This window comes from Geospiza fortis, unplaced genomic scaffold (genome assembly GCF_000277835.1).
Source record: "Geospiza fortis unplaced genomic scaffold, GeoFor_1.0 scaffold179, whole genome shotgun sequence".
Taxonomy (NCBI): Eukaryota; Metazoa; Chordata; class Aves; order Passeriformes; family Thraupidae; genus Geospiza; species Geospiza fortis.
This window is the reverse complement of record NW_005054533.1, coordinates 455,701-468,480: the sequence shown is the minus strand read 5'-3', so window position 1 is coordinate 468,480 and position 12,780 is coordinate 455,701. Positions and strand designations below refer to the sequence as shown.

Genomic DNA, 12,780 nt, shown 5'->3' with positions numbered 1-12,780 from the left:
AGGGAAAGAAGAAGCAGGGGTGAAGGCATCTCCAGTTGCTGCAGAAGGGGGAGAAAAGTTTGCAACTCTCCTATTCTTTTTTTTTTTCCTATTCTTCAAGAAAAACTGAATTTTGAGATGGGTAAGACAAGATTGTCCAAATTATTATCTCAATGTTTGGCTTTCAAATACAAAATACACCAGAGTATGTGATCAGACTCCTGGAATGGAAAACTCATGATGAGAATCCATGTTTTTATTTAAACCCTCCCTGTTTTCTTCTACAACAGCAAAGACCTGATGCTTCATGTTCTCCAGGTATCTTGGAAGAGGTGACTGATATTTATCCTCTGGTGAGCCAAAATCCAGAATTCAGCTGGGTTTGCCTGAACTATTGGATCACCTTGGGTGGCTTTTCCACACAGAGTCAGCACTGGGACTCTGCTGCTTTGGAAAAAGGCAACACCAGTTTCCTTTTTAAACATGAAATCAGATCTCCTGGGCACAAACTCCAGCTCCTAAAGAGCACTTTGCCTCTCCTGCTGCTCTGGGATGGGAATGTTGGCAGGAGAATATTGAATAACTTTAGCTGGAGCCTGCCAAAGGGCCAGGATGCTGGTGGCACACAGCTGCTGGATTAACATCCAACAAGGCAGAACTCCCTGGGGAAACAAAGTGCTCAAAAGGCAAAGAGCTCCAGAAAGAGGGAGAATGAGACTTCTGAAATGGAAGACTGATGGCTCCTGAATAGAGCTGAGGGATGGCAACATCTCACACTCCTGTGCTCCCAAACATCTGGCTCTGCGGAGATGCAGTGTGAGGCTTCCACGGAGCGCTGGGGTTTGTGATGTGAAATGCTCTGGGGGTAAGGACCTGCCCAGGCAAGGCAGCAAGGGAGGCAAGGGAATAAAGCAAAGCCCTGCAGAAAAAGCAGCAGGCTGAGGTTCACCTCTTCTCTGTGTGTGTGTTTATCCTTTAAGATCCACAACCTTGGCAATATCTCACATTTTTCCAAAGGAACAACAGCAGCCTTAAAATCAGGAAGGTCAAATAGCAAGAGGAGTCAAAGAGGGTATAAATCATCTGTGAGAATACAAACAAGTCCAGCTGAGATTCCAAAATCATCCCCCATAAAAGCCACATGACAGAGTGTTGCCAAAATGGGCTGTCCCACTCTGCCCTCTCCCAGCAAGGAGCTCCTGGCACATCCCTGCTGCTGGCACCAGGCATGGGGGGCAGCTTGACCCATGAGCAATCTGGCTGAGAATCAGATTGGGTGGGGGGAAAAAAAACCAAAAAAGAGAAAAAAAGAGCATTGTTTTCTTGCACAAGCATTTTCTTGATGAAGCATGCATCCTGGCTGCATAAATCCTGGGATATGTTCATGGCTGGGGAGAGAAACACCAGCCTTGGGGACAGTCTGGGTAGAGCTGAGGTGGATCAGAAGGATGTTGTGGAAGTTGTCTGCACTGAAGGGATTGTATCTTACAGATACATAATATAACCTCCTATAAATATATATATAAATGGAATATGTTTGTATATTCTATAAATAAATATCTAGTAATCAAGGCTAGGAGTGTGGAGTCTGGGTAGAGCCGAGGTGGATCAGATGTTGTGGAAGTTGTCTGCACTGAAGGGACTGCATCTTATGGATATGTAAGATAACCTTCCATAAATATATATATAAATGGAATTGTATATTTTATAAATAAGTATCTAGTTAGCAAGGGTAGGAGTGTGGAGTCTGGGTAGAACTGAGATGGATCAGAAGGATGTTGTAGAAGTTGTCTGTAATGAAAGGATTGCATCGTACAGATGCATAATATGACCTCCCATAAAAAAAAAAAAATATAAAATGGAATATGTTTGTATATTTTATAAATAAGTATCTAGTTAGCAAGGGTAGGAGTGTGGAGTCTGGGTAGAACTGAGATGGATCAGAAGGATGTTGTAGAAGTTGTCTGTAATGAAAGGATTGCATCGTACAGATGCATAATATGACCTCCCATAAAAAAAAAAAAATATAAAATGGAATATGTTTGTATATTTTATAAATAAATATCTAGTTAGCAAGGCTAGGAATGTGGAGTCTGGGTAGGGCTGAAGTTGGTCAGAAGTAGCAGAAGTTGTCTGGACTGAAGGGATTGCATCTTATGGATATATAACCTCCCAAAAATATATATAGATAAAAAATATAATTGTATGTTTTATAAATATTTATCTAGTTAGAAAGGCTAGGAGTGTGGAGTCTGGGTAGGGCTGAGAAGTTGTCTGCACTGAAAGGATTGTATCTTATAGATACATAATATAACCTCCCATAAATAAATAAATAAATAAATAATATAAATCAATAAAAATAAAGAAATAAAATATATAAATAGAATATGTTTGTATATTTTATAAATAAATACCTAGTTATCAAGGCTAGGAAAATGTCACCCCCGGTGGAGCAGGACTCAGCACCACTCCCACCCTGGGCTGCTCAGAGGCAGCAGTGAGTACTTCAAATGAGCTAAATATCTATAAATGAGCTAAATATCCATAGATGAGCTAAATACCCATGCAGGTCACTCCCAGACCCCCTCCTCCTCACCCACAGCACACACCCTTCCTGCCTTCCTCCTGAGCTGCATCAAAGCCTTGGGGGAAATCTCAATGGCTGCCAGGTCACTATGAAAGCACACCAATAAATAAGATTTGCTTTGGGCTCCAGGTGCTAAAATACCACTCAAACCAAGCTTTTCCCTGGTTTAGCATGTGCTGGATCACTTAGAGTGAAAGCAGAGACCAAATTATTGGTGTAAAAGCACCTGCACTTGTGTACAAATATTCTTTTTACACTGGGGGGGTCAGAATGGCTTAGACCAGGAGTCAGAATCCCGAGCAGCCAATCTTTAAAAATAAAAATCACACCTGAAGAAAAGTAAGCGAATATTTTTCCATTTTAAGCATGTGTCAAAATCGCAAGGAAAGTTCTGACTTCCAAATATCAAAGAAATAAAAATGCACAAGTTCTCAGTCCTTTAGCTCCTACAACTAATTGCTTTGGAGCAAGAGAACTTCCTTTCTGTGGCTTTGTTGCAAACCCCTGGAACTAAAGAGCACCAGAATAATGGCCTCAGTCGGGGTTAGTGAGGTGAAGCACAGCTCAAAGTATTCCTGAGAACACTCTTCTGAACACTAAGCATATGTTTCAAAAAATAAAAAAAAAGGGGGGAAAGAAACACAAAGAGGAAGAAAAAAAAATCCAAAATCAGTTTTCTAGTATCCAGATATAATGAGCAATGACTTTGGTTTCTTCTGACAAGCAAGCCTGAAAAACCAAACCAAAAAAGCAGCAATCAAGCTCTACCTCTTTGAAAATATTACCATGGCACATGTGCTCTCACCACGGAAAACAGGAGGGAAATGGAAGGGACTGATATCAAACAGCAAACTTTTTGCCTTTTCTTTGAAGGGAAGTACAGAAATGCTGACATTCAATGTGAAACAACGAGGGGGCAAAATCAGGATGCACTTGATGTGGCAGATATTGAGCATAAATTAAGATCAAACAAGTCTGGTTAAGCAAATCCTTCACGAAGCAGAGATGTGCAAACAACAGAGGGGATGCCACAGCAGGGAGCTGTGGAAACCCAGAGCACTGGGAATATTTCTGTGTCTGCTCTGGGGTGCCCTGACCCCCAGGGGAGCATTGACTTTGACCCTCATTCATGGAGAAAGTTTCCTAGAGCTCAAGATAGACCAGAATCCACACAAGTGTGAAATAGGTTATAGAGAGTAGTGTAGGTGTATCACTTAAGTGGGAAATTTAGGTTTGGGGATTTTTAGTATGTTGTGGATGGAAGCAAGATGGAGGGCACAGGGAGTTGTCCTGGGGTTCTTCTTTATGCTTCTTCTTCCTTCTCCTTCATGGGTTTGGGTGGCATTTTGTAATTGGGTGGAAAAGTCTGCATTGCAGCTCTGTGGGATCAGTTATTGGGTTAAAAGGGAAAATAATCTAAGTGTAAATTCTTAATTGAATAGTTTAGCTTTAAAAGACCTTGTAACAAGAGATTGTTGGCCATTTTTTGCCTTCTAATGAAAAGCTGCTGAACTCCTGGTTGTGAGGCTGTTTTACTGATAAGAAAAAATAAACACCTGAATCCAAACACGAATTACTGCCCCAAGTGCCTTCAATCCAGACCCAGAAAAACCGAGAACTGACCCCCCCCAGGGAGGCAGGGCTGGGTGTTGCCCAGGGCCTGGCCAAGGAGAAGGGGTCAGGGGTGCAGTCAGGTGCTGTACTCACTCTGTGCCTCGCAGTCCACGCAGTGGGAGTTGCCTCTGATGTTCCTGATGGACTGCAGGGCCATGGCCTCGTTCTGGCTGGTCAGGCGCGACTGCGGGGAGCCAGAGACACCAGTGAGCAGCAGGAACCCAAAATAACCCCAATGACACCACTGTCAGCTGAATGAGCAGCTAACCCCAAAGCTCAGACCAAGGTCAAATGAATACAGTCCAGGAACCTCAAGTCTTGATTTGCTTCTCAAGGAACAGTGGTCCTTGGCACCTCCCAGACTTTTGGGGTCCCCAGCCTGGATTCTAACAGAGGGAAATGGAGCTTGAGAATGAACCCTGCTCTTCCCAAGAGCAGCAGCCACACTGTAGGCTTGCTTCTTGAGATAGATGAGACAAGAATATTATTTTGCAAGATCAATTTCTTTTATTGATGTGTGTGCTTGTGCTAATGAAGACTAAGGGACGGTTTGCAGAAGAGGCTGGAACTTTTTCATCATCCAAAGGTCAGATTTCACCTGGTGGCTCCCCTTTAAATGATCCCCACCATGACCTGCCCATGACCTCTGCTGGGGGAGACTCTCCTGATGTACAGGCAGCTCAGCTCTACCCAACTGTCCTAGGCTGGAAATGCAAGATGTGCCTGGAGGTGTGAATTCTATTCTGTATCTGCTAGAGCTGGGACAGTTCTGTTCTGTTCTCTTCTGTTTTCTTTATCTCTCCCACAAACCAGTCCTCCCTCATGGAAGTATCTTGTGTTCATGGGCCATTGAGTGTCACTGCATGACTGATAAAATTACATCATCCCATTGGGAGAAGCTCCGCCCAGGGGGAGGAGCCAAGCATTCCTTCCTGGATATAATCTGACAGTTTGAACGCCACAGCACCTTTCCCACTGGATTCCCAGAGGAAGACCGGACCAATGTACACCACCACTGGATCTTCAGAGGGAAACTCCACCCTTCTACAGGATCACTGCTCCAGCAGAACCACACCTGTCTCTGCAGGAGGACTGCAGCCACCCTTTAATGGGACTGCTGCCAACACCCTGACACACAGGGAGTCAGGCCACACTCTCACTCTGTCAGTGTTGTTTTGTATTACTGCATTGGTTTGGGTTTTTTTTCCTTCCCTACTAAAGAACTGTTATCCCTGCTCCCATATCTTTGCCTGAGAGCCCCTTAATTTCAAATTTATAACAATTTGGAGGGAGGGGGTTCACATTTTCCATTTCAGGGGAGGCTCCTGCCTTCCTTAGCAGACACCTGGCTTTCCAAACCAAGCCACCAACTAATCTGCCTTGAGGGCTACCTGAGGGTGTGATTTAAGTAGGACTTGTGGATGTCCACCTGGAGACACAACTGCCACGGGACACTTGCTAAACCTGTCCACCCAACTGCCCTTTGCTGTTCCAGCCAGTTCTTCTGACATGATTTGGGAACCCAGTGAGAAAAACCTCTCTGAGCCATTGCCCAACCACTCTTTATCCTTTTGCATTCATCTTTTTATGTAGGTGTTAATGTACAAACTTCCCCTTCTGTGCTCTAATAACACACATTCATTTCAGAATGTGTGAATCCATGCTAAGCAAGAAACATGTAAGCTGTGATTTTCCTCCATCTCAGGAATATATGTTAGAAAAAACTCATTTTGAAACACAAAATGGGAAGTAAATTGTGTTATGATGATGGTAATTACTGGTGTTTGATCCAGTCTGGCACACCAGGGCAATGAAGGCAGGCATTCATTTAACAACATGAGTCTCTTCCTTGCATATAAAATCATGAAAGACAACTGTTAGGTGGGTAATATTCAAGGATCTACAGTTCTGGACTGAAATGACCAACAATTATTGGCCATTTCTGTCCCTCAATCACCACTCAGCACCTTGCTCTCTCCTGTAAAATGTTTACAGACACCTGCCCTCAAGACAGAGAAGTTCTCCCAAAATGAGCATTGGCTGAAGACATCTCAGATTCTAAGCATTTGTTTGAATGTTTAAAATTTGTTTTGACAGGAAAGGTGAGCAGATTCCTTCTGTCATCAAAGGAAAGCATTCCAAGGGGGAAAACTGCTCCTTCTAGACCATGTTCTTCCCTCAGAGAGCTCCAACCCTGCTCAGCTGTGGGGGGAGCACACACACCTCAAGGGGTAAGGGCTTAAAATCCAGAATTTGCTGTCCTCCTAATGATGCCCTGACCCATGGCTTATTGCCAGCATTGCTGTGTGCCCCATACCTTGTTCTTGCTGCTCTCACAGGACTGTAAACTGGCCAGGATCTGGCTCTCTATGGCTTGGACCCACGCATCCCTCTCTTCGTAGGTGGTTGCTTCAAAGTGCCAAGTCTGGCCCGTGAGAGAGACAATGATAAACTCAAAGTTTTCTTCTTGCTCTGGAAAAAAAAAAAAAAAAATAAATGCAATAGGAAGAAAAGATTAAGTTAAGGACAGAGAAAAGAACAATCTTGGTTGGTAAGAACTTGTGTTACTCAATGGTTTTAAGCTGAAGGAGGGTAGATTTAGATGGGATACTGGGGAGAAATTCTTTCCTGTGAGGGTGGGGATGCCCCTGGATCCCTGGAAGTGCCCAGTGTGAGGCTGGATGGGGCCTGGATCAGCCTGGGACAGAGGAAGTTGTCCCTGCCCATGGCAGCGGGTGGCACTGGATAATCTTGAAGGTCCCTCCCAATCCAAACCATTCAGAGATTGTGCAAATCCTGTAAGTGCAGGTCTGGATCCTGCCCTGCACAGTGCACCAGGAAACAACCAGGATCCACTCTTTTCTCTCCAAATGCTGTGCAGGTAAAGCAGTGGTTTGGGTAAATACTCAGTCCCAGTGTTTGTGAGCTTGGAATCGAGTCTGTGCCTTAATCAAACATAAAGTGGCCAACAAGCATCATTCAGATTTAAACCTGAGGTGCTAAAAGCTGCATAATGTAAAAATCAAAGGGTGCCACAAAATAAAAGATGAATGGACCACAAAGAGCTGACAATACAGAAAATGTAACAATTTACCCTCTTCTTTCATGCAGTTTTTAGAAACACAGATATATTAAAGCAGATGTGGACATTTTCTCCTCTACAGCATAAATACTGGGATAATAATAATAATAATTACTGGGCTATAATACAGGATTAAAATCAGTTCAACCTATTCAACATCCACATCTGACATGGGAGATGAGAAAATGATCTGAGAAGCCAGGAGAGAGGGTCAGTGAAATATCCTTAGGGCTGCTGGAGGAGGAGGACAAGTATTCAGGCCAGAGGAGCAGCACATGGAAATACCAGCAGCACTGAAATAAATGGACACACACCCCACCTACACATGGGACATCAATGCCAAATTAAAAAAAAAATCAAGGAAGCTGAAACAGAGTTAAGTGCAATTGGGATGGGCTGGCACGAAGCATGAAAGGAAAAGAATAATAGAGCACAAAATTCTGGTGAACATCAGCCCTAACGAGCTTCAGAGAGAACATTTTCTCTGGTAATGACTGATTATATATTCAGAGCCATGGCACTACTGTGTTCCCTCATCATCCATAAACAGGCAAAGATCAGGGACAAACCCAGCAGCAGATTTAAGGGCAGCACTGCTGGCAGCTGTGTTCCCAAGCTGGGGGACAAGGGCTTTTCTTGGATAAGCTCCATGTCATGCTGTAAGGGTGCCTCAAAGGCAGCAGGAGGTGACTTGGCACCTCCAGGTGGGGATAAACACAGAGCTGAATGTCATTTTCAGGTGCAGGGAGATACCTGAAGGTGTAGTTTTACTGGAAAACAGTGCATGGGGTAAGTGAGAAAAGAAATCATGGAATGTCCAGAGTTGGAAGGAATCCAGAAGGATCAGACCCACAACAAGCCCACCCTGTCCATCCCTGGAGCATTGTCCAAACCTTCCTGGAGCCCTGGCAGCCCTGGGACTGTGCCCATTCCCTGGGGAGCCTGGGCAGTGCCCAGCACCCTCTGGGAGAAGAACCTTTTCCTAAAAGCCAACCTAAACATCCCCTGGCACAGCTCCATGTCATTCACCTGGGTCAAAGATGAATGATGCACAGCTACAAGTGTTCCACTTTAGCAACACAGTATTCCAGACAAACAGGTAGAAACATTACCCAAAATGCCATGAATTAATCATGGCCAAAGGCTCGTTTATCAAGCAGAGCTTTCAGGGTTTCCTGAGGAAGGTCTAAGAGGAACAACTCCACAATAAATGAAGTCACATTCAGCCCTGTGCATTGTCTCCTGTAGGACAACACAGTTAAGGTCTCTGCAGCACCACTGACTCCTCTGATCTCCTCTTTAATGATGCTGACCACACACATGGAGCTGGTTTGCCCAGGAGAAATAAGCCCAGGAGAGCTGCAGCACATTTCCAGGTGGGGCTGGAAGAACATTTTGAGATCCAGAGAAGAAAACGGAGCTGAGGAAAGGTCTGGAGCCCCAGGAGGGGCTGAGTGAGCTGGGAAAGGGGCTCAGCCTGGAGCAAAGGAGGCTCGGGGGGGCCCTTGTGGCTCTGCACAGCTCCTGACAGGAGGGGACAGCCAGGGGGACAGGGACAGGAGGAGAGGAACGGCCTCAGGCTGGGCCAGGGCAGGCTCAGGGTGGACATCAGCAGGAATTTCTGCATGGAAAGGGGGCTCAGGGCTTGGAATGAGCTGTCCAGGCAGGTTTGGAGTCTCCATCCCTGGAGGGCTCTAAAAGATTTGTAAATGTGACACTTGGAGACATGGATTAGTGGTGAACGTGGCAGTGCTGGATTAACTGCTGCACTTGATGATCTTGTAGGTCTTTTCTAACCTTAATAATTCCATGATTCTATAGCCACCGAAGCTTCAGATTTACTCCCCAAAAAGCTGTGCTGGTTGAAGGCATCCTCCTTAATTTTTTCTGCTTAAACACACCAATATTTTATTTTTTTTCCCCCAAGCTCAACTGTGCAACAAAGCAGCAGTGCCTGTTCCACATCAGCCCCAGGGCAATTCCTTCAGAAGACAAGGAACAAACCTGGTCCTGTATGTCCTTAAGCACAGCACACAGGAACAGGAAAATCCAGGCAGGAGGATGAAGTTGTTCACTTTTTACTCTTCAGCCAAATTATAGCTTGTGCTATTTAAATCCCTGTGAGCCCAATCACAAAATTTTATTAAACAGTTTTCCATGTTTAACAGTTATTCATGGAAAGGTCCACGATAATAGTATTTTAGCACCATCAACCTGTCGAAATCAACCTGCCCAATTACTCCAAACTACATTAATAACTCCGGATATTACACTAATTGTGTCCAGTTTCTATGCAGACGAGGTCCCACGGGGCTAATTTTGCATCCTCAGGGGCAAGCAACTCAGCCATCAGCCTGATTTCACCAGGAATCCCTCCTCATTACACAAGTCCAGGCTGTCAAACTTTTTTTTTTTTTTTTAAAGAAAAAAAGGTTAATGGGCCAATCAGTCATCAATTATTTCCTGGAAGGGCAGCAGAGGAAGGGTTAAAGTGTGAAGAACCAGCTGCCACTGACTTCCATTTGGAAGTTATTATCAACAGGAGATGTCTAAAATGCTGTTGTTGTTTGGTTTACTTTTTTTTTTTTTTTTTGGAAGAGGGAAGGGTGGCTGGGATGGGAAATGAGCCAAAACTGTGAGATTGTGATGATATGGAGGGAAAAGCACAAGGGGTTTTTTCTTTTAGTGGAAGCCCACATGGAATCTGTGAATTTTAGGGTGCCCAGCTGTGGCTGCCCCATCCTTGGAAATGTTCCAGGCCAGGTTGGATAGAGCTTGGAGCACCCTGGGATAGTGGGAGGTGTCCCTGCTCATAACAGAGGTGGAATGGGATGGGCTTTAAGCTCCCTTCCAACACAAATCATTCTGGGATTCCAGGGACACTTCTCACCGTCATCTTTCCACAGCCAACTCCATTTAACCCAAGTTCACAATTTATTTTGCTCTGCCAGAAAAACAGACACTGCCACAGCCCACCCACTTCTGGAAAACAAAGAGATAAAATTTCTCAGGAGCAATGGATTGTGGAAGAAAAAACAAACGTTCAGGGCATGGCCCCCCCTGCCTTCCCCATGCCATGTGTTTGTGATGTGGGACTGGGATCAGGTTTAGAAACCCACACTGAAAATTACCACAGGATACAATTAGTCCATAACTTGTTCCAGAGAGCTCCATTTTTAGTCAGTGGAATGTGGGGAAAACACATGTCCAGAAGCACTCACACCTCCTGGTACCTCTCAGGAGTGGCTCTGAATAATGTGCACAAATCACTTGGTCTCCATTCCCACTCCCCTCCTATTCTACTCTCACTGTTAAGAACTGCATAAATAACACCTTGCACCAGTGAGGGGCACAATTCCAAGTCACAAAATCCTAGAAGATCACGTTGGGAGGGACCTCAAGGAACACCTGTTCCAACCTTTCAGCAAGTCAAGGGCTCCTTTCTGCTGTGCAGAAATCACACCCATCCTGAAAGCTGCCTTTTAAACAAATAAATATCAAGGTACTTCTAAGAGGCATTTATGAGTATTTTGCCAGAACAAGACTGGATTTTCTGGCTTCCAGGCCAACCAGGCTGTGCATTTGTATCTCTGCCCAGCACAGCTGTCTGATAGCAGAGGATGCTGGTGCTGCTGCTAATTAACAGTAACTCATCATGCACATCTGGAGGGAGGTGCCACTCACACAGGCAACACTTCCCAGGAAGAACAAGTCAAGTGCAGCACCAGAACCCCCTCGAGGGTGTGTTTCAAATGCTCCTGAAGCACCTTCAAGAGCTGAGGTTGCAGCCTGAATCCCAGCCAAGCCTGCCTCAAGTAACACCCAGACCTATTTCAGCTCCTTTTTCATCTCTCCTGAAAATCTCTTCTGCTCAAGCACCACAACCCTTCGTCCTTTCAAAAGGAGGAGAGGGAAGAGCTGCTGGGGTGCCCTGGGAAGCGACAGGAGTTGTTTACAAGCACAATTTGTTTACAACAATTGTGTTATTTACGTCCCACGTGTGTTAGGTCAGTTACCTTTGCCACTCAGTGAGAATCACCCCCCCTCACTTGGCAGATAAGTATGTTTATTAGCAGCCTCAATTAAGGAAATATTTGTGCCATGTCCCACTGGGCATGGCTATGCTAATACTTCTCTCCCCTTTCCAAACCCAGTGTCTAAATCTAATTAGTTTTGAAAATCAACCCCATCAGGACAAGGGAGCTCTGCTGTCACTTGCCCACAGCTCTTGGTAAAGGTTGTGTTCCACTGGAAGAGTTTTATTCTGGTTTAAATCACATTTCTCTGAGTGGTGGAGAAAGGCTGAAGGCACTGAAGCCCTCTCCTTCTTGGGCTCGATGTTTTATTTGGGTGCCAAGACAACTCACGTTGAAAAATTTTTAAAAATTCAGTTTAGACAGAAAAATTTTTTAAAATCCAGTTTAGATGTAACTTCCTGCATGGCAGCAACAGCATGAGTTTAAAACCAAAGGTAGCTTGGGACTTCACAAGTATCCAAACAAAAATGTTTTCCCTCAGTGCCCAGCCAATCCAACCAAAATCATGCAACAGTAAGGAGGTGGAAAATCAGGATTTAGTATCTTTATCCATGCAGAGTACAGGTTTTTAATTCCTTAAAGATAATCCTGCTGTGCTGCAAAATCATTGAATCAAAGGTTGGTTTGAGCTGGAAGGGACCATAAAGCTCATCCAGCTCCACCCCTGTGACAGGACACCTTCCACTATCCCAGGATGCTCCAAGCCCTGTCCAACCTGGCCTGAAATCTGTTGGTACAGGAGAAATTATCCTGTATCTTAATAACACTGCCATGACAACAGGCACAAGGTACCCTTAAAACCAGAGTGGGGTTTGTTTTAAGCAGAACTCACTGCTATTTATATACTATATAAATATTATATACTCACTGCTATTTATACTCACTGCTATTTATATAATATACTATTATAGACTGTATACTAGTATAGAATATTTTATACTCACTGCTATTTATATAATATTATTATATACTGTATACTAGTATAGAATATTATATACTCACTGCTATTTATATAATATACTATTATATATTGTATACTAGTATAGAATATTATATTCTCACTGCTATTTATATAATATACTATTATACACTGTATACTAGTATATAATATTATATACTCACTGCTATTTATATAACATACTATTATATACTGTATACTAGTATAGAATATCATATTCTCACTGCTATTTATATAATATTACCTATTTTTCCCCCTAAAGAAGCAAAGGGTTGCTTCAAGCCTGGCTGCCTGCAACAAGGAGCACGTGGGACTTTCTCATTTGGCTTCCTATGGAAAACCACCCAAAATCTGACAGCTAAAGAGTTTGGACAAACTCTAACATGAATGAAAGTAAGATTTCTTGTAATGAGAGAGATCTGATGGAGGAGTAACTCTGCAATTTTGGGATAAGGCAGGGTTGGGTTCTGCTCCCAGGGAACAGGGACAGGAGGGGAGGGAATGGCCAAGGCTGGGCCAGGGG

At 44.0% G+C, this 12,780-nt stretch overlaps 1 protein-coding gene across 1 annotated transcript in view; it reads right to left on the bottom strand.

The window, feature by feature from the left end:
* Positions 1 to 12,780, bottom strand: part of AGAP1 (ArfGAP with GTPase domain, ankyrin repeat and PH domain 1) — a gene marked incomplete at its 3' end in the record, with an annotated part of 314,049 nt that overhangs the window by 34,901 nt on the left and 266,368 nt on the right. The window contains exons 16-17 of the mRNA XM_031063812.1: positions 6,498 to 6,652; positions 4,274 to 4,364 (exon numbers count right to left, since the gene is read on the bottom strand). Of these exons, the coding sequence (XP_030919672.1) occupies positions 4,274 to 4,364; positions 6,498 to 6,652 (246 nt within the window). The remainder of the gene's footprint in view (positions 1 to 4,273; positions 4,365 to 6,497; positions 6,653 to 12,780) is intronic.